Source organism: Castanea sativa, chromosome 5 (assembly GCF_040712315.1).
Source record: "Castanea sativa cultivar Marrone di Chiusa Pesio chromosome 5, ASM4071231v1".
Taxonomy (NCBI): Eukaryota; Viridiplantae; Streptophyta; class Magnoliopsida; order Fagales; family Fagaceae; genus Castanea; species Castanea sativa.
In genome coordinates this window covers 80,161,729-80,188,981 of record NC_134017.1, presented here as the reverse complement: position 1 = coordinate 80,188,981, position 27,253 = coordinate 80,161,729, and the positions used below count along the sequence as shown (strand labels likewise).

Here is a 27,253-nt window from a genome sequence, read left to right as displayed (position 1 = left end):
GAGATTCCTTCTCTATCTGAGACTCCACTTCATCTAGCTCCACCTGCACCATTGATCTATTGTTGTCACTACTGCTTCCTTTTTTTTAAGACTCTTCTTCCTTTCTGAAAGCTTTTATCATGGACTTTTCGTCAAACACCACATCCCTGATAATCACCACCTTTTGTGCCACTAGATCCCAAAGCTTGTACCCTTTTACTCCGTTCTCAAACCCAAGAAAAATGCACTTCTTGGATTTTGAATCAAGCTTTGACCTTTCTTCGACGGGAATATGAACATAGGCTGGACACTTAAATATCCTCATCAACGAGTAATCAACTTCTTTCCTTGTACATATCTCTTTAGCAACTATCCCATCAAGTGCAGCTCTAGGCGACCAGTTAAGAATGTAACAAGCCATGTTCACTGCTTTAGCCCAGAAAACTTTAGGAGGCCCAGCATTCAATCTTATGCATCTAGCTATCTCACCAATTGTCCGATAAAGTGTCTCAGCCATTCCATTCTGTTGAGGTGTTCTTCATAATGTAAATTGCCTTTTGATACCATGCTCTTCACAAAACTTCAAGAACTCCCCATCCTTGTACTCAGTACCATTATCAAATCTTAGGCACTTTATCTTCCCGCCAGTCTAGTTTTCCACTTCGACTTTCCACTTCTTGAACTTTGCAAATGCCTCAGACTTATTCTTCAAGAAGTAAACCCAAACCTTTCTAGAATAATCATCGATGAAACTCATAAAATACCAAGCTCCACCTTTAGAGACCACTTGCACCGGCCCCTAAATATCAGAGTGTACATAATCCAATATACCCTCTGTCTTGTGCGTGGCTGTTTTGAATCGCATCCTACTCTGCTTTCCCATGGCACAATATTTGCATAAATCTAACTTACAAGACTGAGCTCCAGCCAACAGATTTATTTTCTGCAATTCCCTCATGCCACGCTCACTCATATACCCTAGTCGCATATGCCACAAAAGTGTATCATCCTACTCAAATTTAGACACCGCAGCAGCTCCACCTACAATGGTGTTGCCAAATAGCTTATAGATGTTACCTTCTATTTTCCGCCCCTTCATCAAAACCATAGCGCCCTTTGACACCTTGATTAACCCATTCTCAGACTTATAGCAATAGCCATTAGAGTCTAGGGTTCCCAATGAAATTAAATTATTTTTCACCTCTAGAACATGTTGTACATCTCCTAATGTCCTCACCACATTATCGAACATCTTTATCTTAATTGTTCCTATTACAACAACTTTGCAAGCAGCATCGTTGCCCATTAGAACAAAACCACAATTAACCAGCTTGTAAGTGTCGAACCAATCTCTGTAAGGAGTCACGTGGAAAGAACATGTTGAATCCAGAATCCAAGAATTGACTAGCCGATTGGCACTGGATGAAATAGAAAGCATATCTCCAATTGAATTTGAATCTGAATCTGCTACCACAACATTTGCATATCTTGATAACCCTTCCTTGGTTGTGTCCTTGCCTCTTTTCCACTCTGGACAGTCTCGCTTAATATGTCCCTTCTTTTGGCATTTATAGCACTTCACTATCTTGCTTTTGGATTTTGATCTGCTATGTCCCCTGGTAGAACTGTGATCTCTATCTTTCTTCCTTCCACGATCTTGATTACCCTTTACCATAAGCCCTTCACCAGAACTTTCACCCGAATTCTGCTTCCGTTGGTAGTGATCTAACAAGGCTCCTGAGATCTCTTCAAATTCTAGAGTCTCTTTCCCCCAATGCAGGGTTGCAACCAAGTGTTCGTGGGATGCTGGAAGGGAGGAAAAAAGCATCATCGCCTTGTTTTCATCATCGAATTTTATATTTGATCCGCAACAAGTCACTGATAATTTTATTGAACGTGTGGACGTGTTAAGCCAAATCCGTACCCTCTGCCATCTTAAGCTCATACAATTTACGCTTAAGATTAAGTTCATTTTGAGGGACTTGGACATATACCGGCTCTCTAACTTCAACCATATAGCTGCAGTAGACACGTCATCCATGACATCGTACATAAACTCGTATGCCAGACATTGTACTAACCGCCTTCATATCGAGTTCTTCCATTCATCATTCATCATCGTCTCTGGTTTCTTTGCTTTCCCATACCAAGCCTTCACTAAACCTTGTTGTACTAACAAATCTTTCACCCTTCTTTGCCTTAACCCGAAGTTACCAGTTCCGTCAAACTTAACTACGTCTACCTTGGCAATGGAATCGTTGATCTCCATTGAATAAATCAACTTAGAGCTCTGATACCAGTTGATGTGAATATTGGTGAAATAATCTATTTACACAAGGTTAAAGAAGTGAAAGAAGAAAAATATGGCACAAGGAATTTACGTAGTTCAGCAATATGCATACGTCCACAAGAGGCAACAGAATACAGTTTCACTATAACTTTGGAGATTACAACAATAGCTTGAAGACACTCTCATACAAACCCAAGCCCCAAATACACCCTTGGTTCTCTCACAAATAAATAGAGAACACCCTATTGTATTTAGACAAAAGTTGCAGAACACTCTAGCTTCCTATCTCTGGTGCACACACACAGAAGAAGCTCTTTGCTATCTCTCTATCTCATGTAGGAACTCTCTCAAACTCACCATCTATTTATAGCTAGATGTTCAGCCGAAATATCAACAGTTTCAGCACATGAGACTTACTTGGTCAAAGAAAATGGCAAGCATTTATTTGCCAAAGAGTCATCCATTTCGGCTATGAAGAAGAATGCATGAATTTATTTTATGTCGATGTTGTTCATTGCCTTTTTCTTTGGCAATTCATGAAAAACATTTAATGCAAGCTCTTGCACTTCTTCACACATGATTTTTTTTTTTTTTTTTTTTGAGAAAGATCACGCATGAAATTGGTTGAATATCATGCAACTTTTTGACATGGGGGCATGCAAGCCATTTAATATATGGTTTGTTGGCTAATGTCAAGCCACTAATTTTGACAATTCAAGTCATTCCAACAATATATATATATATATATATATAGACACCAATCAAATATGATTTACCATTTAATCCATAAACTCATATTTTATGCAATATTTAAAACTATAAAAAAAATGAATTTAAACAATTGATTAATAATATGGCTATTAATCCTTGACCGCTTTGAAATTTTGTGAATATGGAAAATTTACAAAGATAATGTAATCCAATGGTGAATTTTCAAAATTTGCATTCAATTAAAAAATATTATATAGTGGAACATTACTTAAGGTTACACCTGGTGTAACTTTGGTATAACTTTATGTAATGTTAACATTTTGTACATCGTAAATTTCTAAGAAATCTAATGATAAAAAATGATACCATTAAATGTTTTTATTTTTAGGGATAGAGCCAAAAATCAGAGTTAGGGGAGTGGTTTTGTTGCTGACTATGTGCAACGGCTTTGGCCTCTAACTTTGTTACTGTTGCTTAGCCGCTTAGGTGGTTTTTTTTTTTTTCATTGATGTGTGCATTTGCTACTAGGTGAGAACAAATTTAAATAAAAAAAAAATAAGGACCAGGTTGTTTGTTTTGGGTAAAATTGGTTGGATATTTTTGTTGTAGGACTAATTTGTTTAGGCTTGTATATTTTGTTTTAAATTTTAAATCTATAAATTTTTTTATGGTCTTTAAAATGAGGAAAATGCTAGAGTTACAAAAGATTTTACAAATTGTTGATATGACAAGTGATTATTAATAAGTAAAAAAAATTAAAAATTCTATAACAAATTATTGGGTAGTGTAACATTAGTATAGAACATGTATAATCTAATGGTGAGATTTTCAATATATATACATACAAGTTAGATTCAAGTTATATCTGGTGTAACTTTAAGCAATATTACAGTACCCAATAACTTGTTATTGAATTCATATGTTGAAAATCTCAACGTTAGATTATACATGTTCTATACGTTTTTAACATGCATGACAATTTTTATACCAATCAAATGTGATTTACCATTTGATCCATAAACTCATATTTTATGCAATATTTAAAGCTATAAAAGCTTGAATTTAAATAATTGATTGATAATATGGCTATTGATCTTTGATCGCTTTGAAATTTGCGAATATGGAGAATATACAAAGATGATATAATCTAATAGTGAATTTGTCAAAATTTGCATCCAATTAAAAAGTATTAAATGATGTAATATTACTTAAAGTTACACCTGGTGTAATTTTGGTGTAATTCTAAGTAATGTTCCACATTTATTACATCGTAAATATATAAGAAATCTAATGGTAAAAAAGATATCATTAAATATTATTATTTTCAGGGATGGAGCCAGAAATTAGAGTTAGAGGGTGGTTTCGCTATTGGCTGTGTGCAACGGCTTTGGCCTCTGACTTTGCTACTGCTGCTTAGCTGTTGAGGCAGTTTTTTCTTTTTCTTTTTCTTTTTCTTTGATGTGTGCGTTTGCTGCTGTGTAAGAACAACTTTTTTAAAAAAAAAATTCAAAGGACCAAGTTGTTTGTTTTGGGTAAAATTAGCTGGATATTTTTGTTATATGGCTAATTTTTTTTAGGCTTGTATATTTTCTTTTAAATTTTAGATCTATAAATTTTTTTATGGTCTTTAAAATGAGAAAAATGCTAGAATTACAAACTTTTTTTACAAATTACTGATATGATGAGTGATTATTAATAAGTAAAAAAATTATGAGTTCTATAATAGGCTATTGGGTAGTGTAACATTAGTATAGAACATGTGATTCAACGATGAGATTTTCTAAATATAAATTCTATAACAAGTTATTGGGTAGTATAACATTGCTTAAAGTTATACCAAATGTAACTTGAATGCAACCCCATTCTCTCTTTCTCTCGCTATATATAAATATATATATATATATATATATATAATTTCAAAACTTACGAAATTTGTTTTATAACAAAAATATTATTTGTTTATAAATAATTGTTTAAATATATTTTATAAGCCTATTAAATTCTACTGTCTACCTAAATAATAAAAAAATGAATAATAAAAAGGTTAACACATAAAAGACAAATTTAAAAAGAATCTATTCACCCGGGTGGGAAAGTGAGATAAATGTTTCACATGTGTGATAGTGTGAAATCTAGACATGGCAAAACGGGCTGGTCGGGTTGGGTTGCGAGTCAAACAGGTTGCGGGTCAAAACAGGTCATTTTATGCAGGTTAAAAACATTTTCGAGTCAATCGATCAGATCGGGTCAGGTCAACCCGTATTTTTCACATGATTTTTTTTTTTAAAGAAAAAAATATGTATTTGTCATTTGGAAAGTCATGCAACAATTACTTGATGTAAAATGGATTACTTTGAATTCACCACTTATATCAAGAATGAACTCAGTTAAACTTATTAATACTTATTCAATGATTTTAAAACTATACAAATCCTAACATTGCTATCTAAAAAAAAAATAACACAAAGATAAGTAAAACAAATACACAAGTTTTATTTCTACACAATATCAACATCCCAAAATATAAAACAAAATTACAAATGACTTATTGGATTACTCATTTGGCAAAGAATAAAAATATATAAGAAATTTACAATCTTGAAAATTAATTTTATAATCTATTATCAATTGTGGTTGGCACTCTATTTCGATTTGAGATATGCATTAAAGTTTAATTGTTTAATTGTTTACTTGTTTACTTATTTATACATGGTCTGTTTTATGAATATCATATCATTGTGAAGCAACACACACTCTAGGAAAAATCATAATTTATTTTGAAAAGCCGTTTATTTTGGACAAATTGTTAAAAAATAGGTCTAAGCATTTATAATTTATGTTAATTTGATACTTTGACTTCACGATTTTCACACTTGTGAATGTTTCTCACATATGTCTACAATTTTAAATCTATGTTTTTAACTCTACTACAACCAAATCATCTTGGCATATATTTTGCTATTTGATATCTAAAAATCTTTACTCATTACAAAATGCTCAATCATTCATATTTCGGTTAATTTGCATGCAGTTATGTAAAGAATCAATTGTTTCCATAAAGCTCAAAACAAATAATTAAACCAATATTGTCTTAATTTTTTTTTTTTTACCCAAAAAAAAGTTTTAAAAAATGGTTCGGATTCAGTTCGGGTCGCAGGTTGGGTTGAACCGCAAAAAAATAGGTCGGGTCACGGGGTCAACCCGTTTTTGCTTCGGGTCAAAAAACGGGTTCAGGTTTGGGATTTTTCCGGTCGGGTCAAAAAATTCTGACCCATTTTGCCATGTCTAGTTAAATATATCTAAGAAACCACTATATATTATATGTATCTACTGTGTTCCTAAATAATAATAATAATAATAATAAGTTAACACATAAAAAACAAATTTAAAAAGAATCTATGCACCTGGGTGGGAAAGTGAGATAAATGTTTCACGTGTGATAGTGTGAAATATATCTAAGAAGCTCGCAGAAGAGTTTAGTATTAGGGAGGCAAATTGCTAAAATGCTAAATTTATTTACTAAATATTAAATAATAAAAAATGCTCCATGCATAAGTGGAGAGAAAGCAAATTTTTTTAGCTAATGAGCTACAACGCACAACTATCTTTGCATGAGCACTATAGCTTAGATGCTAAAAAAAAATATTTTATTAAAAGATATATTATTTTATTATGTTGGTAGTGTGATTTTTATTTATTGTAGTGGATATATTTATTTTATTGTGTTATTTATATTATTTTATTATATTGAATACTGAAATAGAACTACTGATATTGGTTGTTTTATAAAGTAAGGCGATAAAATATATAACATAACTTTTTGTGGTACCAAATTACTAAATTTTTAGCATCGCCAATGGTGATGCTCTAATAAGAGCACTCTCATCAGCTATCTTAAATGTGCCAAATGTCAAATATTTGACATTTGGCACATCAAAACACCAAAAATAGAGCATCATGAGGTGTGCTAAATGTCTCAAATTTTTGAGACATGCTACAGTAACCTTCTATGTATGGCACTGTACGGAGAGATGTGGTATATATTTTTATTACTATTTTATTCAGCTTTCTCTCATCCCAATTAAAAGATCTCTCCAGAACATCACTTTGAGCCACATGATCTGGCTTCTCCATCTCCACTCTCCCATACCCATTTCTTCTCCCCTCTTCCCTTTTGCTCTGTTCTCCTCCCTTTCAAGAATCATGAGCCACCATCGATTTCCTCTCCATCTCACAAATTCCATCATCACTGATCTATAAGTCCTTCACCTGTTTTTTTTCCCTTTTTGTTCGTTCTCTCCTCTCTGTTCTATCTCACACCGAATCGGTTTTTTTTTTTCCCCTTTTGTTCCTTCACTGGTTTCATCTCAGAGTATCTCACACCGAATCGGTTTCAATCTTGGTATCTCGGTATCTCGGTTTCATCTCAGAGTATCTCACACCGAATCGGTTTCATCAGAGTATCTCACACAGAATCAGTTTCAGTCTCGGTATCTCGGTTTCATCGACTCGCCGATTCAATCTCGGTATCTCTGAGGGTTTACATCAATTCGCCGATTCTCAGTTTCACCGATTCAATCTTAGTTTCACAAGTAAGTTCTCCGTCTTCTCTGTGATTCTCTGAAGGTTTCTCTCTTAGTTAATATGTGCTGTGTGCTGTCACTGCTGTGTTCTATTTTTTTTTTCAATTCTTTTGCATTACCGAACGATTACTTGGATGCAAACTATGAGACATTATGGATTCTAAATTCCAATTCTAGTTCATATGTGTTGTGTGCTGTCACTGCTGTGTTCTGTTTTTTTTTTCAATTCTTTTGCATTACCGAATGATTACTTGGATGCAAACTATGAGACACTACGGATTTTAAATTCCAATTCTAGTTCATGTGTTATGTGCTGTCACTGCTGTGTTCTGTTTTTTTTTTTTCCAATTCTTTTGCATTACCGAATGATTACTTGGATGCAAACTATAAGACACTACGGATTCTAAATTCCAATTCTAGCATTTAGGCTATGAGACACTACGAATAATCTATGAGACACTACGAAATTCTAATAGTCCATGCTCTGTGTGTGTTGAAGGTGAACCTATCAGTCACAATTTCACAAAGCCATATATATATTAATAAATCTTTTGCAATAATTCCTGTTTTAGTGCATTCAGATATGCATTTGATTTTTTATTTTTGGGGGCTCTCTTTGGACTACCTAAATTATTTTTATCTACATATCTATTTAGAGCATGGACTCAGGACATTATGCATTGTACACTGATGTCTTACGGGGGAATATTGATCTTAAGGGGGAACTTTTCAGTGTATCTGAAAATAGTCTCATGTTAGTCCAAGATTCTCCACCAAATGATGAAGTTGCCACTTCTATGAGAAAAACATCACGTGGAATCAACTTCAGTCCTGAGGAAGACAAGCTGCTTGTAGCAGCATGGCTCAATACCAGTGTCGATCCTGTGTAAGGTAATGAGCAAAATAAAACAACATTTTATAGCAAAGTTACAAAATACTTCAAGGACCACAAGACTAATTCCACACATACTCAAACATCCCTAACAAGCCAATGGGGAGTGATTAATAGGGAAACAGTTAAATTTTGTGGGTCCTTAGCTAAAATTGAAACAAAGAATGAAAGTGGAACCACGGCCGATGACAAGGTATAAATTTTGCAATGGTCCTTAATTTTTTTAGATTTACAACACAAATAAATTGTTTGAGGAAACTAATTATGTTATATTTATTTAATTTTTTTTAGATTGTGAAAACAAGGGAATTGTTTAAAGAAATTCACGGTTACGTTTTTCAATATGAACATTGTTGGCTAGTGTTGAAGGATTTTCCAAAGTGGGCATCTACTATGCCTAGGGAAGATTCAAGAAAAGAAATGCCTCAAACTCCAGATGCAATAGATCAAGGAGGGGGGGTTGATGACGCTATGGATTTCAAGAGGCCAATAGGATGAAAAGCTGAAAAGGCTAATCGAAAGTGAAAAGATGATGGGAAAGATGTTGCAACAGAATATTTGAAAAAGAAAATGAAAATTATGGAAGCAACTTGTGCACAAGAAAAAGAGAAAGTACGTATCAAAGCGGAAAAGGCTCGCTTGAAAGAGATGAAAGAGAATGAAAGAATTATAATGCTAGACACAAGTGGCATGAACGAAGACCAAAGAACTTTTTATGATGGACTCCAAAAGGAAATCCTTGCAAAACAAAGATCAAGTCATTCGTTGGGTTGAGATGATGTTGGTGATGTCTTATTTCAACCTTATTTTGGTAGTAACTTATTTTAGGCCTTGATATGTATTTTGTGACATTTTTTGGGTACAATTGATTTTAGGTGTTAGATATGTATTTTGTGGCATTTTTTGGGTACAACTGATTTTAGGTCTTAGATATGTATTTTGTGATCTTAGCAAAAGGTCTTGACTCTTTCATCTAAGTAATCCTAACATTTTAGCTTATATAAAATGTCGTGTATTTTCTATGTTTGATTTTATATTACTATAGAATTTATATTACTGTCATGCTTAATGCTGGTGTTGTGCTATTGATGCTGCTGATTGGGTTGAGAGGCCAATGTGTAAGTGCCTTGATTCTGCTTTGGTGTTGTATGCTGTGTTAGTGACTGCTGCAGTGTAGTAGTATCAGTGACTGCTTTGGTTATATTTTTATATAGTTTCTATGCTTGTCTTGACTGTTGGGCTCTTCTAATTGTTTCTGGAATATATCCATTGGTTATATTTTATATTCTTTACATAATGATCAAACCTTCTTTTAAAGTTATCGATTTCATTTCATATTATGTTTCTTGCATCTATATTGATAATTTCTTTCCAATGTTTTCTTCTAGTTTATCTCCATGGGTCGTTCTTTTTTGCAAAAATTGCTTGATGATGACTCAGATGAAGATGAGATAATTATAAAACTTCTCACGAGTTCGATATCACAATGTAAGCGGCGTCGATATATCGACTGTAATCATTTGGCAGGCCATAAAAGGCTTTATGATGACTACTTTGCCGAAGAACCTGTATATCCTCCCAATGTATTTCGAAGGAGATTTCGAATGAGGTGTTCTCTTTTTCTCCGAATCCTATCTAAGGTAGAAGCTCATGAACCTTACTTTATCCAAAAAAGAAATAATGCCAAAAAGCTTGGTCTATCTCCCCTTCAAAAGATGACCGCTGCACTTAAGATGCTTGCTTATAGAATAACAACTAATTTTATGGATGACTATGTGAGAATAGCAGAAAGCACTGCAATGATGATTCTGAAAAAATTTGTTGCAGCAGTGATTGCTATTTTCTCAAAGGAATACTTGAGGTCACCAAACAATGAAGACCTCACTAGATTGTTAGCCCATGGCCAAAACCGTGGATTTCCAGGCATGTTGGGAAGTATTGATTGCATGCATTGGAAATGAAAAAATTGTCCAACTGCATGGAAAGGGATGTATTATGGTCATATTCGTGAGCCAACTATTATTTTGGAAGCAGTGGCTTCATATGATCTTTGGATATGACACTCATTTTTTGGGTTACCTAGGTCAAACAATGATATTAACGTGTTGGAGTGGTCTCACGTATTTTCTGAGCTTGCACAAGGACGTGCTCCTGCAGTTAATTACTCAATCAATGGTCATGATTACACAATGGGATACTATCTTGTCGATGGCATATATCCAAAATGATCAACACTTGTGAAGACAATCCCATCTCCACTAGGAGCAAAAAGAAAATTCTTTGCAAAAGCTCAAGAGGCATATAGGAAGGATGTAGAGCGTGCATTTGGAGTGCTTCAAGCACGATTTGCAATTGTACGTGGACCTGCACAATTTTTCTATCATGAAACACTACATGATATTATGAAAGCATGCATAATTCTTCATAACATGATTATTGAAGATAAGCGAGATGAAGCTGGAACAGCGGACTTAGATTATGAACAAATTGATGAGATTTCACGTACACCAATGTCACATGAGCAGACAAATGAGTTTGCGGAGTTCATTGAAGTTCATCAACGCATTAGGGATCCGGAAGTTCATTCTCATCTCCAAAAGAATCTCGTTGAACATTTATGGCAATTACAAGGAGAGTCATAAAAACTTTTGATTTGGTTTATTTATTTCATTTTGTTTATGATGCTGCCATTAAAACTCATTGGCTATGTTGTTTTGTTGTGTTAAGTACTAGCCAATTGTTTTGTTATGTAAAGTTTAAGTACTATGTGTCATCAAGGAAGTGGCAAGCTCAACTCTGTTAAATTTAATAAGTTTTCTGTGTGAGTTAGTGTTATTGGATATAAGTTATGTGTGTAAGTTTTCTATGGACTGCATTGGCAGTATAGTTCAATTGAAACTTCAACTTGACAGGTTGGCTTTTAGATAATTCTTCATAATATGTTTTTGGCTTTTGATATGAGTCTTGGCAGGTTCAACATTTTTTTTTTTTTAAGGTAACAAGTTCTGAGGTTTTTTTTTTTTTTTTTAAGGTGACAGGTTCTAAGTTTTATTATTATTATTATTATTATTATTATTATTATTATTATTATTATTTTGTGAAGGTGACAGGTTCTGAGAAAATGTTACCTTTTTTTTTTTTTTTTTTAAGATGACAAGTTTTGAGGTTTTTTTTTTTTTTTTTATAAGGTGACAGGTTCTAAGTTTTTTTTATTTTTATTATTATTTTTTTTTGTGAAGGTGACAGGTTTTGAGAAAATGTTACCTTTTTTTTTACAGGAGGAGGGAGAGAAAATGTTACTGTTATAGAATAAGAATGTTTGAAAATATGGCTGTTAGGAACAAATAATAAAGAAAGAATAAAATAAGAATTAAAAAGAAGAGAAATGATATGTCCACAACATTTTTACAACAAATCCTAAGTGGCAGGATGTTACTGGTTGTTATTGTTGGGGCAAAAAAGTAATCTTAGTGTTAGGTTCAAATTTGAACCAATAACAACTAACCACCTATGATTTGTTGTAAAAATGTTGTGGACGTAGCACCTCTCTAAAAAGAATTAAGAAATAATATTTAAATGAAGTGATAAAAAAATAAAACATCTGATAAATGGGATATTGTAAAATGATGTGTTAAAATAATAAAGTAGGTTTTTGGTGTGTCAAAATGGCATTTTTTTTTTAGATAGCTGATAAGAGTGCTCTAAGCACACATGGACAAAACAAAAGGGCAAAATGGGGAAATCACAAAGTAGAAATAGATCTGGCCTGATTCCTTCTTGAGCAAGAACAAGTAGTAAAAGCACAAGGAGATTGGTGTAAGCGTGTAACTCAAAGTTACAGTTCTTTCAGTTTTTTTTTTTTTTGTCACATTGAGTTCAAATTAGAATCAATAACAACTTAACATTTATGATTTATTGTAAAAATATTGTGAACGTAACACTTTTCATATATTATATGTATCTGTTACCTAAATAATGAACAAAGAACAATAAAAAAAATTAACTCACAGAAGACAAATGGAGAAAGAAGTTATTTAGATGGGGTGGGAAGGTGAGAGAATGCTTCACAGCTATCAGCGTGATACATATCTAAAAAGCTAACCTAAAAAGCACACACGGACAAAACAAAATGGCAAAATGAGGAAATCACAAAATAAAGTTAGTTGTGACCTGACTCCTTCCTAAGCAAGAAGGAGAAGAAGATCGGCCTGACTCGAAAGTCGAAAGTACAGTACATTTACAGGGTTTTTTTTTTTTTTTGGAGACGCCTGTAGCCATATCCAACCCATGCATGTCCTGTATTGTATACCCCACAATGTAGGACATGGTGTTGGTGCTTTTTATCTGCACAGTGCCCATAACGTGAAACATGTGATCTTCAACAGATTCCAAGCCTACACTTTGATTATGCAGGCAATAGACAACAAGCCAACGAAGACCACTCCGTTCCCGGTGGACTCCCACACATTATTTGAGAGACTGTTACAGCAGCAAGCTAGTAATTTGAATTGAAAACAGCTTGACATACTTACGAATACAAATACCTTAATAAATAAAAGGGTTTTACTAACACGTGCCTCTAAGGCACATGTTAGTAAACCATTTGTTTAAAAAAAATTATCAGAAATTAAAAAAATTATCAAAAGAAAAATTGAAAAAACTGTAAACTGTTTGACAGCCGATAAAAACTTTCCTATAAGCTGTCAAACTTAATGTATTTGACCGGACCCTTAAATAAAAAAATATATATCATTTGTACAATTAAATACTATACTAAGAAGTATTTTACCAATGTTAGGAATTTGTTTAGGCATGAAGCCATGAATGCCTTTAATATTTGGGAATTTTTTTTTTATTTATACATGATAGAATTTTTACTCTAGCCTAATCTAAGTGTATATGCGTGTGAAGCTCTCTCCTGGAGACTTGAACCCCAACCCTCGCCCCCCACACTTCACAAACACTTATACTTATGAAGTAACCATCGCACCAAGGGTGTACGGTGATTTTGTGTGAATTAGTTGGTAAGTCTTTTTAATGTGGTACTGTGATAGTCAAATGATATTTTCGTCCATAAAAGTTAACAAAAGTTTGTTCCAATGGTCAATTTAACCTTAAACCTAACCTTCGTACCAAAACCTCAAGATGGTTTTGCATGGTGAGGGAAAGCCATGGAAGAGACGAACTAAATTAGAAAAGGATAAGAGGGTAGAGGAGTGAGTTACAGACCTGGAGAAGAAGATGAGGGATGTGATGACTTTGAGAATAGGAATGGTGAGAGAGAAATACAAAAGGAAGAAAGATAAAACGTGGGAGGTTAGATGGGATTAAAGTAGCGTTTGGATAGCGCTAATGCGCGTCCAGCATCTGCGTTTCTCCTCTTTTTTTTTTTTTTAAAGAAGCACGTTTTTGTCAGGTTTGTGGGTCTTGTGCACTATTCACGAGACCCACAAACCTCTTTTTTCACCAAAACTTTTATTAAAAGTGGATTCCACGGCACTATTTACACATTTAAAAATTATTTTTCTACAGTGTTTTCCATTTTCAGTTTTCAGTAAAATAAGTAATATCCAAACGGACCCTAAACAGGTAGTAATAATAAAACATGGAAGAGTAGATGGAAAGCATCTACTTCTAGGTGCTTCCTTTACAATTTCCATTACATTCTTTTCTATTTACAAAAACATTATTAATTCAATTCATTAGTTTTTTAAAATATTTCATTTCATAATCAATTTTAAAATTTTCGTTTACCAATAATAATAAGTTCCAAAAAAAATAAAACAATAATAATAATAATAATAATAATAATAATAATAATAATAATAATAATAATAATAATAATAATAATAATAATAATAATACGTTATAGCCTAATAATAATACAATTCTAATATAAATATATATCGGATGCATAATTTTGAAATAGTGCAACAATACACACCTATACCAATATATCCTATTCCAGTAGCCAATTCACCATAGACTCTAAAACTATTGTTATTATTGTAAAATCAATAATAATAATACATTAGTATTGCTTTGGTTATGTCAAAATATTGTACGTAGTTCCAAGTCTACAATATTTTTCTCACCGATTAATGAGTGTCTTTATGTTATTGATTAATAAATCATTTTATGAAAACTTTGATACCACTTTTATGGGAAACTAATCATGGACCTACATCATGCATGAGAATATATATAATTATTTTGAGATATGTGGTATAGTGTATAATTATTGTCTAAACTATTTTATTGTAGATTATTTTTAAAAATTAAATAATTTCTAACAACAATTTCTATCTCTATATTTTTACAAACATATAATTTTATGGTTTTTGATTTTTTTCACTATTATTATTATTCTTTTTTGAAATGGTCCATATTCTTCTAATTATTGTTATTATGCGTTATATTTTCCTAATTTATTTTGGTACAACTAAAATTTTTAAGTTACAAATTTCTCAATCTTTTATAGAGATTATCATGATAATCAAAAATTATTATATAATTATAATTGATATTACTCAAATAATTGATAGTACTCTCAAGTCTCAACCTAAACTTTTTTTTTTTTTCCATTTTTCAATAAGTACACCAAAGTAGACTAAAATTGTCCAAAATGGACTAAATTGGACCGAAAAGGACAACATGGACCAAAATGGACTGAACTAGATCTAATTGGACCGAATTAGACCAAATTGGACTAAATTGGATAGAATTTCAAACCCTAATTAGTAAACATAACCAAAAAAATTAACGAAAAAGCGATGTAAAATAACAAACTACGATAAGTAATATATTCCAATGTGATGGAAGTGTTTCGTTGTTAAAATAACATCAATCAAATTTGTTATCACATTAATATTTTTAACTAAATTATTATGCATGCACCTGAGATTCTATGTGCTTGTTAAAGGTTTTATTCAAGTTGAATTTGGTAACATGTTCTAGTTGGTTCACAACAAAAAAGGCATTTGAAAAAAACCACTTGCATGTAATATTTTATACAAAGAGAATATATATATATATATATATATACACTATCTCTAACTCTTGCATGCCATGACTATTGTATAATACTATCTTCATGTATTTGTCGTTAAGAGCATTTTCATTTTTTTGATAATTTGATAGTAATAACAACATATTGGTGATTAATTTGTTTGTATCGTCGTGCATAATTTTTTTGCTAAAATAAAATTATTACCAAGAGGAAAATATACTCAAAAGAGTATACACTTGTGGCATAACCAAGGACTAAGAGCATATCAAGCAAGCTCTTTAAAACTTTGTACTGTTTGGAGAATGAACAGTACATTTTACCTTCTACCTACTTCATTTTTCAAATACACTTTTTTACAGACTCTCTATCATTTCTCTATTTCATTTAAATATTATTTCTTCATTTTTTTCTTTAATATTTCTTTATTCTCGATTCAATTTTCCTTCATTTATTCCTAAAAGTTATATTTATAATATTTTTATAACACTTTCACAAAAAATCATTTATGATAAGTTGATACTGATTTTAATTTGAACGTACTATTAAAATCATTTTTTTCTCTTTCTAAAAAAATTATTTTTTTCTCACCAATATTAACTAATAATAACCTACTACTTAAGATTTATTATGAAAGTATTGTGAAAATATTATTCTAGTATTTCTCAACTTTAATTACTTATTCTTTATTTTATTTTCTCAAAAAAAAATCTTTATTTTATATTTTCATTATCTCTGTACTTTTTTTCCATCCATACATTTCTTTCTTTTCTTTTTCTTTTTTCCTTGTTTTTTTCTCGTCCACACACGTGTACTTCTTATCTCTATCTTCATTTTCATGTTTTGTTTTTACCTCCAGACATACCTAGTATGGGAAGTCAAAGCTAGTATGTGAATTTAAATAGATATAAATAAGGGAAAAATCTGTTACACAGCGTGTTTCAATAACTGAAATTGTGAGTTAAACTCAAGTTTTAGTTCATGAAAACACAGTATGTTACAACACACATTGTGTAATAAGCATTGCCCATACAAATAAATGATTTCACTTTTGGAAACTCTAGTATATATGGTTTACAGAGTATCATGGTTTATATTTTTTTGGACTTTAACCATCCATCGATTCAAATCTGCTTTTAAAACTGAAGAACAGTACATAACATACATTCTGAATCAAATTGTTTTAAAGTGAAAAGCAACTACAAGCAGGAGAGAGAAACATACAATAGAGTGATAGGTAGGAAGGCCAAGGCTCCCTTAATGCAATTTTAAGTACTGCAAAAGTGTAATAGGTGCCTTTTCTACAACATCAATAGCCAAGACTCATACTAGGCGCTCTCATCATATTAAATCAGTGGTATTCAAACCATAGATTGAATCTATTACCATGGAATAGTTGAAAAGAAGTAGTTTCATTGTGCACATAGTTTAAGAGCTAAAGGTTGGTATAATACATGGAAGAATTTCTCATTTACTTTATTATCCAGTGATACAACATTATGCAAGTCTTGCGTCCACACATGGAAGGAAGAACTTGTCAGTTTTTTATCCAGTGTATTTAAATTTCTATACAAACATAAATAGCCCCTTAGGGGGGGAAAGTTACCCAATGGTAAGAGAATTCACTACTGGATTTTATATCCTTGTCATTCATATATTTCTTGAACTACAAAATTCACTGCTTCACTTGAGCATTTCTAGATGGCAATGGGACACGCTTGCTGTATTCTGCAAGAGCCCACAATGGATATATATTTCTGTATGCTGCATAGTGTAACATGCAATTCTTCATGAACACTCCAGTGATTTCCTGCCATAAAAATGTGATAAATTGTTATAAACACTAGCACTATTCAAGCATATATATAACCATATTGTTTTGTTACTTTGTCTTTCTCTTCTAACCTCTTTGAGACAAAATTATTGTTTCAATTACCTAGCACACATTTAAATTTTTTTTCGGGGCTAAATGTGTTCATAGTGTAACATGTCAATCTCCTTTCTTCTTCTTTTTTTATTAATTATTATCTTTTTTCCTTTTTTGATTGTTTGGAGTGATATATGTAAATTAAAGATATGTACCTGTTGAGGAAAATCACCATCTTCCATTTGAGAATTTATTATCAGCTTTGCGGCACGGTGAAGAGGTGTTGGGTCTCTTTCAGCCTATCACAAATAAGGTTTTAATATGAGAGTTATGAAATAAAAGCATATGAAAAGATAGTATGAGAGGTATAATGCTACATTTTCAGACCACTAACTGACCTGTCCAGAATGAATAAGACCCATCATTGCCCATGCGGTATGCACCAAATTTGATCGGTTGCCTTCTAGAGGTACATATTCCTATATAATAAAGGACAGAAAACTTTTTATCAAAATTATCTAGCGTCTACAAATTCTCATCAGTACAAAACAATAAGACATTTCTTTAACTTCTTGATCCACAATAACTTAGCTGACCAAAATTTTACCCTTCATAACAATTTGGGAAACAATGTGGTGTGTGTTGTCAAAGATGGTTGAACTTTTAAAAACAGTGATGAAATTAAAGATTTTATGAAAATTTATCAAGAAGCACATTCCATGTCGAAAAATTTACCTTTTTGGGGCAAGAAAGATAGCTTTCTCCCCAACCACCATTATCTCTTTGTGCTCTAAGTAGGAAGTCAACACCTTTGCGCATAGCAGGACAATTGTTGTAATTCTTGCCAGCAGCAGCGAGACCTCCAAGTGCAAACCATGAACCATAAGTGAAGCAAACTCCCCAATTTCCATACCTGTCAAAATGCTTTATCATGTAAGTGACCTTCTGTAATACTTCTCTTTTAGAAACATCAATCATTTCAAACATATCTAATAAACCGGTAGAGGAACAAACCATGATCCATCCGGCATTTGTATGCCTTCAAGGAAGCGTGCCGCATTTTTAATGAAGTTTTCAATCTCTTTTCTCCTATGTCCGGGGTATAGTTTTTTAAACAAAACTAAAGCCTGGATAGCTGATGCAGTGCATTCAACATACTCATGCTCAATAACAATATCCGCGAAGAATTCAGTTGGATTAAGCAGCTGAGGGGAACAATAGAAAAATAATATTCCATTAATCTATGTCAATGAGGGAATTTAACGGCAATTAGATAGTTTCAAAGTATTTCCAAAATAACATTTCAAGGTCAATTCAATTTGCTGAGTTAATTACTTACTTCCAACCAATCTGATGCTCCTGCTGGCTCCCATGCGGCTAAACCACCATTTTTACTCTACATTAAGCCATAGAATAAAGCTTATTGATCTAAACAAAGTGAAATACTTAAGAAATAAACAATGTAATAGAGGGAAATAATGGTTCCACGGTTTGTGCAAAGTGAGTTTCAAAAGCCTTTAGAGTTTTGTCATATTGTTCACATGTAATGGTAGCTACAACTGGAATTGGTAAATTTTTAGGAGAAGAAACTTTAGAAAACAAAACCTATTGCATTTGGAAAAGTAATTTTATTGTAGTTAAACAATTTTAGTTTCGTAGTAAAACCAAGGGCATTCTGGATTTCCTATTCATGTTCACAAGTGCACAATAAGTAGTCTTGAAGATACAACATTAGCCAAGTTAATCCTTACCTGTAGAGAAAGTAGGACATTGACAGAATCATAGAACCGCTCTGGTTCCATTTGCTCACCAACAATCTCTGGCGGCATCATTGAGAAAAGCAAGCAACACTGTGAAATAGATTAAATTTGGTCAGGAACACAATGATTATGGATGAGGTGAAATACTTGACTTTATTGAATCATGTAAACAAAGTAAATTACCTTCAAACCTTCTGCAGTGCAATCAGAAACTTGCCATCCATGATCTTGATCAGAGAAGGTCCATGATCCTTTGGAAATGTGACGGTACATGCTTTTGAAGTCCCCAGAAGGATTGTCTTTGACCTTTTTAATTTTTCACGGAAATTGCAATGATTAGATTGAGTGAATACAGGATATATGTATTTATGTGTGTGTATATATATATATATTTAAATAAAAGAAAAAAGGTCAAAAGGTATGCTTGATCATTAAGGTTAAGAGATGGTAAAAGAATTGAAAAGCAAACCTGAGATTTCTTTATGAAGTCATGTCCTCTTGCGAGTGTAGGTCCAATTTCATCAACAAGATTACTAGCAAGTAGTGCTTGAATGGCAAAACCAGTATCCCACTCTTGACTACCAAAACTCTGCATACAAAATATCAAAATTAGCAAGCACTTATTTTCTTGCAAGGTACCTCAGCAATTATAAACTTAAAACCAGAAAACTATACGTTTAGGCTTATGCTAAAGTTTGAATGTATATATTGGTGTACATAGCCAACTCTAAAATAGAACAATTTATAGAATGTCTTCTTACATAGTTCAATATAAAGTGAAATGTAAAGCTTCAACAGAGGGAAAAAAATTCTACAATTGTTTTGCTAAATATAACTACTAACCTGCATCTTTATTCCATCTTCAGCAACCCATATGTAATCTGGGATCCTAGCAAGATGCTTCTTGAAATAGTCTCCATTTGGATCTTCAGCCCAACAAGCAAGCATACATAGAACCTGTTCAAAGCATGTGACATTAGGAAAACTGTTTTCATAGCCTAAGTAGATGTTCACCATTGATTTTCTTGATTGTAAAGTTACATTACCTTTTCCACACATCCAATAGTAATGTATCGACTATTCTCATCTTCATAATGAATGTGCTTCATTGTTACTTGAAGAGCCTTCTCTCTGACCAACTTGTTAAATGGCCAACGAGTGAGAAGAGGCTCAGTGAATATGTATAGACTATCCCAAAGCAAATCTTGTATAAGAGGGTGGGGATAGTAGATATCCTCCTGTAATAATAGTTTTACAATCAGTGCATTGGAAGAAATATTTAAAAACATTTCTAGAAAAAAAAAATAAGTATCAACCACGAGGAGAAAATTAAGGAAAACTCACCTGCGCGCATAGATGACGCACACTCTTCCAGTTAACTTCATTATAAGATTCATTGTAGAGTTCCTCCCTCAATTGAAGAATGAGAGGTGTGATTGGGCCGACAAACCTTTTCCCATATAGGTATGACATGGGCATGTACACCATCCGACAGTAGCACCACATTTTGGCTACATTTTAGGAGCAAAGCAATTGGTAAGCTACTAGTAAAATAAGCATTTTGAATGTTGCAAGTTGTATTGTGAAATTTCAAAAAACAAAAACCAGTAAAACTTTGTAGTAGCAACTTTAAGTAGAGATGACTAATTCAAATAGAAGCAGTAAGTGGATATTGTACAAACCTGGATGCATGGGAAGGAATGAAGGAAGGATCCAAAATTCTGGGGGCATTGGATTGCTTCCAGTCCATTCAAACAGACCAAGTATCTAGAAAAAAGGAACATTGCATAGTTAAGTTATTTCTCATATAATAGTTATCATCCAGAGTGTATATATTTGAAACATTGTCTATTTATTTCCAAATTGGTAATGCGAGCATGATTAGATTTTAGTTTACAGTACAAATTATTTTTAGTATGTAAGTCTATTGAGATGTGAATTTTACTAAACATGGTCGTACCGAAAGCCATGTCTTTCCCCAAGAAGGTATGTGTGTTACTCCACCATGATCAAGGATCCATTTTCTTGCTCTTGAACAGGCATTGTCCTTGCCACCCTCAGGTCCTTCCCCGAGCATACGCATACAAATGTAACTAAGAGTTGTGCAAAACATCGTGCTATGGCCCTCTATGTGGAATCCCCAACCACCATCTTCGTTCTAATAATATACAAAATTTACAACATAGTTGTTATAAAGGAAAGTTTGAACTACTAGAAAAAAGGGAAGTAACAAATCTAGCAGAAACTTTGACTGTCCTTACTATTAACATTTAAAGCCTCCAAGAATATGTACCTGATGGCAATACAGGTATCGAAGGATTTCTTTTTGATGCTCAGCAGGGAATACCGTATTAAGATGTCCTGTAATATACATACAAAATACCTGCATTTTTTTGGATTAAATGCAAGACAATTAGCAATTGAATCAATCTGAAAACTATAATAAGTCACAAGCATGCATCTTATAATCTAATTGCAGTGTATTGGAAACAATATATAATTCATAGTCATATCAATCTTTTTTTTGATGAACCATAGCCAAATCAATCTAAGATGCTCTAGGAGTATAAATTGCATGAACCAGAAGATATTGTATCAATAAGCATGATTTGCTATAATTTGTTTATTTTCGTGATGATTTAGTTCAGTATAAGAAAAAGTTTCTATTGATGTATTTTTTTGTAAACAAGTAAGCCAAAATGTGTGTTTCACAATGATACTAAGAGATGATAATGATAAAACTCACCAAGGGGGGAAGGAAAAACAATGGGCCAGCATTTTCAGCAGGCCAATGGCCATCGCTAGCCTGCAAGGCTGAATAGAAATGGACAGCCCTCCTCAACGCAGTCGTGGCATTGTCATATGTGATTTCCTCTCCATCCTCAATCTTTACAGGGGGAATTGTTTGTTTAAAGTTTTTCTCTCTCAAAAACTGCAATTATTTTGGCAAAGAAAGATGACCTCAGTGTCAACAAACTTATTAAGCATTATAATCAAATATCATCAAAATTTTGTAACTTCATAGATTATCATGCATACACAAGTAGAATTTCATTCCTATAACAAACAGCAAAAATAGCTTCATTGCACTAATAATTTAATTTAGTAGACAAAAATTTCACTTACTATAGGGTCCGTTTGGATAGAACTTATTTTGCTGAAATTGTAAACTGAAAACTGAAAACACTGTAGCAAAATAATTTTTAAATGTGTGAATAGTGCTGTGGGATCCATTTTTAATGAAAAAGTTGCTGAAAAGTGAAATTTGTGAGACCCATGGTTTATTGCTGAAAAGTCAATACATGCGGCTGGGTTAAAAATTTAAAAAAAAAAATTTTTTTAAAAAAATTTTAAAAAAAAAAAAAAAAGAGAGCAAAAACGCGGACGTGGACGCACAAACGCGGATCCAAACGCCCTCTATGTGTCACCATTAAATTTAATCCTGCATACACATACTAACTAAGGCATTTGAAAGTGGTGTGTGTTTTTCCCACACCAAATTGACCAAAGACAAAAGAGTACGCTTCTTGAATGCTAGAATTTAGGTCCCCCAATTTGACTAATTCACAAGAGCACTAAAAATTACTAAGGCGATAATATTTTTTTCCCAAGGAAACTAAAGCAGAAGAATACCAAGTACTATTGTCCACCAGTTAAAAGCGTAAGAAATGACATCTTTTTGACCAATTCACATGAGCACTAAAAAATAACGAAGTCAAAAGAATACTAAGCCCTTTTTTTAAATAATGAAATAGAATACTAAGTCCAATTGACTAGTTAATTTGAGTATAATATATTGCGAAAGCCATCAAAATATTCCCAATGAACGCATATGAAAAGGAAGAAGTGGTGGGTGTATAGGCTAATATGGCTAAGGTAAATTATTATTTCTGTCCCAAATGACAAACTTTTAAACTTTGTATCAATTTTGCATCTAATGTTTTAAATATGTCAATTTAGTTTCTAATCTTTTTGTATTGCATAAAAATATTTTCTACTGTTACGTATTTAATGAAAAATAATAATAATATTACTAACGGTCAAAATAAATAAAAAATAAAAAAATTTATTTTATGCTGCCTCAAATTCCATATGGATAAAACAAACAAACAAAATAGAAAACCAATACATGAAAGTGGAAGTTGACAAACTTTTCTTTTTTCTGATAGGGTCAAACTTATTTTTGTCCAAAGAAAACCCCAATAGATATGGGTACAAAGACAACATAGTGAACATACCACATAATGGCCGACCATCATCAACCATAGTATAAGCAATGTGACAAATTTTTATTTATTATTATTGTTTTAAGTTTTCACAATTTGTGAACGAGTTAGCGGGGAATGGGGAATTTACTCATGTGGTTTTGTGACTTTGCTCCAACCCCATCCATGGATTTGGTCAAGTCACTTTTAAATGATTACTAGGAAAGAAATCAATTCCCCACCAACCCCGTGGATTACCACCATGTCGGCCAATTTTCCTACCTACATCCACGTCACTTATAATGCCCTACTTTTTTTTCCCGATTAAAATCTGAAAATTATAAAAAATATATATTATCATTTCAAAGTACAAGCATATAGTTGAAATTGAATCTTTACGTTCTAAAAAATAAATAAAAAATAAAATTCTATAATATTATCTTTGGAAATCACTTGGTAGAATATAAAATAATTATTCTTTTTCTAATTTTTTTAATGATTTTTAGGTTAAAGTACTACATCTTTATTATTTATTCTAGTAATCTCAAATACAAAATGTAATTAATAATAAAATAAAGATCAAAGATGTAATGCAAAGCTCATAACCTTATAGCTTGACTAGTTGACATTTTCTCATATTTTTAATAAAAATATTCAATACTTAAACCACCCACTCCCGAATAATCGGTCTATCAAAAAACAATAAAAAGTAAATATAATGTAAAGATAGCATGACATTGACATACATGCCCCTCATCCCTTCTCCAGTCAAATCATTCACTCTCGTAGAGAGGAGCCTTTCTCCTCTCCTAGAATATCCAGGTGTTACAAACTTATAATTATCCCCAAAAAAAAAATTATAGGATAAAATTATCAAGTTGGTTGGTAGTAGTGGTGATAACTGTGGCTCTACAAAGTGACATTAAAAAAATAAAAATAAAAAATCCTCTAAATATTCAGGCATGTCATCTCTGACCAAGTCTACATACTTTTTTCTTTTTACTTTTTTTTGGGTAAATAACGAAGACTTCATTCATTTCATAGAAAATTGATTTGATGTAACTCAACTTCGTAGGAAAATATAAATTGTTTTCTTCTGTATGAACGGTCACAGAGAAAGGCACTAATTTGATTGAAATCTTTCACCAAAGTTATCATTGTAACATGGGAATAAATATGAAAGATATAAATCAGCAGTGACGTGAGAAAAGGAAATGCTAACCCCAACAACCCATTCACACAGAAGGTGTGAATTGAACTATTCAGCCAAAAAAAATAAAAATAATAATAATAAAAAGACGGTGTGAATCGAACCAACAATTTCTTAAATATGAAATGGTTAAACATTTTTACACCTTCCATGCAAGTTTTAAACACAAAATGTACACGCAATATGTGTGTGACTAAAATTTAAAGAGAAGAATGTTTGTTTGATGCAAAGACCTTCAATATTATTATGGTCCCTGATAAAAAGTATTCTAAAGACAAACGTTAAAAATTAATAAATATTTAATTTTAAGATAAAATTCATATTTTTTAACAAAGAAAATAATTAAATACAATTTTTAATAATTTATTAACTTACACGTATAAATTTATTGTAATTATGTATGCTTTTTTTAGATATTTTGACTTTATGTTTTAAAAATGTAAAAAAATATAATTAATAAAGAATTTGATGCACCTTAATTACTGCTTTAGAACATTTATTAACAAAAGCCTATTATTATTATTATTATTATTATTATTATTATTATTATTATTATTATAAAAAGACTGTTAATAAATGCTAAAAAAATCTTTTTTTTTTTCTTTCAAAATGTAAAGTATGCAGTAATCAGCCAAACATTTTGGAATCCTTTTTTTTTTTTTGTTATTGTATTTCTCTTATTTAAGGTTTTTTATTTAAAAATTTGATCTCTTAATAAATAGTCTAATCTCTAATTTGGCTCCAAGTCTAAGAAGCCTGCTGCTACAGGCTTCAGGGTTTTTAGTACAATCAACGCATGATTGATAAGGTAACTGCCAAGTATGTGGTTCGTTTAACTTTTGGGTGCCAATACCAAACATTAATGAGAAATCAAAAGTTGAATAATCATAAAGTAAGGTCATGCTATGTGTACCATAACCACCTATAAAGTTAAGGGTGAATTTTGTGTCTAGTAATTTGAACATGTATTCACATCCCAACATGCTCAATGTAAAAAAACACTGAACACGAGCCTTATTATAAGGCTAAAACATGTAACTCAATAGCACCGATAGCAAAACTTATAGGGCTTCCAAATCTTCCATCCCATGGTAAGTTCACCCAAAAACTACTTTGATTATTTGATGAAATAGTAAGAAATATTTTTGGAATTGATAGGATGGGTAGAGAGAGATGTAGATGTATGGACCTGCATTCGCCAAAGTAGATCGCCACTGGGTTTGACTTGGTAGCGATTCCTGTAGAAACTTTGACGAGCCTCTTCAATCTCAGCTCTCTCTTCTGGAGTGCCAGCTTCAGGATCAAACTCCCATATCTGCCTTCCAACAAAGTCATTGGTGCTGTAGATGTAAGGGTCATTGCCACCCTCTGCTACCTTGAGCTTCCACATTCTTTAATTCTAATAGCTTCTCTTCACTGTTGCATGCAAATTTTGTAGTCAAGTACTAATAAATCAAATATATAGTCATACTCATCAACAATAACTAACACTAAACTTTAGCATCAAGTTTTTTTGCGTGGATTAGAATTTTCAAAAGTTAGTTTTCTGTGTATATATAGGACCAAGATCATGTGACCATTATTTAAAGGGGTCGTACCTGAAAACTCTTTGATATACATGCATGAGAATTTGTAAAGTGGTTCATACATGAAAACTCTTTTAAATGGTTCATACATGAAAACTCTTTTATATAACTCCATGACCATTTTTATATGGTTCATACATGAAAAAGTTATGATACCTTCATGATCCCATTTCACCATAAACATGGTAGAGAGAGAGAGAGAGAGAGAGAGAGAGAGGGAGAGCAAAATATTGTGCTTACTGCTTACCTAGATAGCCAAGAGGGTGTACCTTTCAAAGAAGAATTTGAAGAAACCTATGTGAGATATGGCAGTCAAACAAGGTAGAGAAGAAGAGAGGTATGGATCGGTTGGCCTTAACTTTGAGAGGGAACTTCTTGTGAAGCAATGACTGTTATATAAGTGTTCAAAGCCACTCCTTATATAGATAAGGCCAGCCAAACCCACTATGAATATGATATTCTCTCTCTCTCTCTCTCTCTCTTTCAGGGATACAAATTAAAATATTATCTAAGCAATATTTGGGAAATAGCTATATGTTGGTACATACATCCAAACAGTGGGATTTACGCGTTCCAACAAGACTAAGAATCAATTTACTTGGCAAATTAATAAAATAGTAATTCTTTTAATTTAGTTTCTACCCAAAAGAAAAATAATCGAAACTTTTAACAGTGAAATCAATAAGTGATGTTCCAACAAGATCAAGAATCTATTTCCTTGTTAAATAAATAAAATATTAATTTTTTATAGTTAGTTTCTACCAAAAAGAAAAAACCAATGAAACTTGATAGCATTGAAACCAATAATTAAAGTTCCAACAAAATCAAGAATCCATTTCCTTAGTAAATAAATAAACTAGTTAATATGTTTTATTTAGTTTCTACAAAAAAAAAAAAAAAAAAAAAAGGAGGCGAAAAAGAAACTTGTATTATTGAAACAATTAAGTGAATTGGTTGACCGCACGATTTAACTTCGCATTGAAAACAATAATTAAAGTTCCGACAAGATCAATAATCCATTTCCTTAGTAAATAAATAAACTAGTTATTATTTTTTTACTTAGTTTCTACCAAAAGGAGGAGGAGAACAGAGAAACTTGTATTATTGCACAATTGAAACAATTAAGTGAATTGGTTGGCCGCACGATTTAACTTCGTTAACCAA

The 27,253-nt window shown here is 32.2% G+C and overlaps 2 protein-coding genes across 3 annotated transcripts; one reads left to right on the top strand and one right to left on the bottom strand.

Moving 5' to 3' along the window:
* Nucleotides 1-9,852: 9,852 nt before the first annotated feature.
* Nucleotides 9,853-11,097, top strand: LOC142635907 (uncharacterized). The gene is made up of 3 exons (XM_075809958.1): nucleotides 9,853-10,382; nucleotides 10,539-10,611; nucleotides 10,699-11,097. Exons 1-3 carry the CDS (start codon nucleotides 9,853-9,855, stop codon nucleotides 11,095-11,097), a joined length of 1,002 nt encoding a protein of 333 aa, XP_075666073.1.
* Nucleotides 11,098-16,903: 5,806 nt separating this feature from the next.
* LOC142635983 (beta-amyrin synthase) lies at nucleotides 16,904-26,566 on the bottom strand. 2 transcript variants are annotated; one of them, XM_075810030.1, is made up of 18 exons: nucleotides 26,337-26,566; nucleotides 25,693-25,919; nucleotides 21,835-22,020; nucleotides 21,382-21,471; nucleotides 21,049-21,246; nucleotides 20,771-20,855; nucleotides 20,433-20,599; nucleotides 20,135-20,326; nucleotides 19,932-20,045; nucleotides 19,558-19,677; nucleotides 19,272-19,394; nucleotides 19,080-19,178; nucleotides 18,668-18,724; nucleotides 18,343-18,533; nucleotides 18,064-18,241; nucleotides 17,727-17,807; nucleotides 17,544-17,627; nucleotides 16,904-17,271 (listed from the first exon to the last, which is right to left on the bottom strand). In XM_075810030.1, the coding sequence occupies exons 2-18, from the start codon at nucleotides 25,891-25,893 to the stop codon at nucleotides 17,137-17,139; spliced, it is 2,301 nt and encodes a 766-aa protein (XP_075666145.1). In that variant the 5' UTR covers nucleotides 25,894-25,919; nucleotides 26,337-26,566; the 3' UTR covers nucleotides 16,904-17,136. The 2 variants fall into 2 exon arrangements, with proteins under 2 accessions (XP_075666145.1, XP_075666146.1); XM_075810031.1 differs by having other exon boundaries at nucleotides 26,359-26,487.
* Nucleotides 26,567-27,253: the final 687 nt, after the last annotated feature.

What these genes read in the sequence shown, in the direction of transcription:
- LOC142635907 (XM_075809958.1), top strand. Translation starts at nt 9,853, where the DNA reads ATGGGTCGTTCTTTTTTGCAAAAATTGCTTGATGATGACTCAGATGAA. An exon ending in AACCGTGGATTTCCAGGCAT is followed by an intron (nt 10,383 to 10,538) that starts GTTGGGAAGTAT and finishes TGGGTTACCTAG; the next exon opens with GTCAAACAATGATATTAACG. An exon ending in CACAAGGACGTGCTCCTGCA is followed by an intron (nt 10,612 to 10,698) that starts GTTAATTACTCA and finishes ACACTTGTGAAG; the next exon opens with ACAATCCCATCTCCACTAGG.
- LOC142635983 (XM_075810030.1), bottom strand. Translation starts at nt 25,893, where the DNA reads ATGTGGAAGCTCAAGGTAGCAGAGGGTGGCAATGACCCTTACATCTAC. An exon ending in ATCTACTTTGGCGAATGCAG is followed by an intron (nt 22,021 to 25,692) that starts GTCCATACATCT and finishes AAATAATTGCAG; the next exon opens with TTTTTGAGAGAGAAAAACTT. An exon ending in ACTTCATAAAGAAATCTCAG is followed by an intron (nt 19,395 to 19,557) that starts GTTTGCTTTTCA and finishes AAAATTAAAAAG; the next exon opens with GTCAAAGACAATCCTTCTGG.